Source organism: Phalaenopsis equestris, unplaced genomic scaffold (assembly GCF_001263595.1).
Source record: "Phalaenopsis equestris unplaced genomic scaffold, ASM126359v1 Scaffold000002, whole genome shotgun sequence".
Classification (NCBI taxonomy): Eukaryota; Viridiplantae; Streptophyta; class Magnoliopsida; order Asparagales; family Orchidaceae; genus Phalaenopsis; species Phalaenopsis equestris.
The window spans coordinates 75110042-75111219 of record NW_018164444.1 but is presented as its reverse complement, the minus strand read 5'-3'; the positions used below and the strand labels follow the sequence as shown (position 1 = coordinate 75111219).

At 32.3% G+C, this 1178-nt stretch overlaps 1 protein-coding gene across 1 annotated transcript in view; it reads left to right on the top strand.

Moving 5' to 3' along the window:
• The window catches only part of LOC110020121 (glyoxysomal fatty acid beta-oxidation multifunctional protein MFP-a-like), a 9309-nt gene that overhangs the window by 1941 nt on the left and 6190 nt on the right, over window positions 1–1178 (top strand). Inside the window, exons 2-5 of the mRNA XM_020718113.1 lie at window positions 5–26; window positions 386–507; window positions 592–755; window positions 1045–1153. Coding sequence (XP_020573772.1) covers window positions 5–26; window positions 386–507; window positions 592–755; window positions 1045–1153 — 417 coding nt within the window. The remainder of the gene's footprint in view (window positions 1–4; window positions 27–385; window positions 508–591; window positions 756–1044; window positions 1154–1178) is intronic.

The following is a 1178-nucleotide window of genomic DNA, read 5'->3' as shown; positions in this document are numbered from 1 at the left end:
TCAGGCTGGGATTAGCAGAGTCAAAGGTAGAACTCGTGGACATTAAGGGGTTGTATGGGATCATTTTTGATTTTGATTTTTTTATATTTTGTGTTGTTTAGTGTTTAACATGAAATAAAACATTTGTTATGTTATAATAAGCTTAGTTGTTTTTAAAAATACTTAAAACAATTTTTAGATGTTTGATTGTTTTTTAAAACAAGCTAGTTTGTTTTTGAAAATAAAAAGAATAAAAACATGAAAAAATGCACTTAAGAAACATGTTTTTAAATTAAAAGGAAAAAGAAAAACAAAAAACAAAAGTAATCCCAAATATGCCATAAATCTTCTTGTGGATGAACATTTTTTCTTTTTTTCATAAATCCATCATTCTTTTCCCTTTTAGCAAATTTGCATAGTAGTGTCAAGAAAGGGACAATAACACACGAGAACTTTGAGAAGACCTTCTCTCTTCTCACTGGTGTTCTTGACTACGAGCAATTTAGGGATGTGGACATGGTCATTGAGGTAATATGTTTGTGATGAACTAGCAAAATTTTGTGTTCTTTTGTAGCCAACTAAAAGTCTACTTCCATTTGATTCTTATGACAGGCTGTTATCGAAAAAGTTGACTTGAAGCAACAAATTTTTGCTGATCTTGAAAAATATTGTCCTTCGCATTGCATTCTCGCTACCAACACCTCAACCATTGATTTAAACCTGATCGGTAAAAGGACGAAATCACAGAACAGAATTGTGGGTGCACATTTTTTTAGGTAAGTGGAATTGCTTCAATGCTTTGTTAAATGTTAGGGAAATTTACATACCTAGCACACAATTCTTATGTATTTACATATCTGATAACAAAACTTTCAGATTTACACACATAACCCTTTGTTACTTTAAGCCTATGCATGAAAATGTGTATTTCAATACTAAAAAGTGGTAATAGTGCTATTTTTTATCTTCTATTAATGATTGGAGTGCTTTAGGTGTGAGATATTTAAATACATAAGTATTTGTGTGCTAAATATTATTCTATAACTATATCATTGCCTTCCTCAGCCCAGCGCATATAATGCCGCTTCTAGAGATAGTGCGCACGAATAACACATCTGCTCAAGTTGTTGTGGACCTAATAGCTGTAGGGATAAAGATACGCAAAACACCCGCTGTTGTCGGGGATTGTACTGGATTTG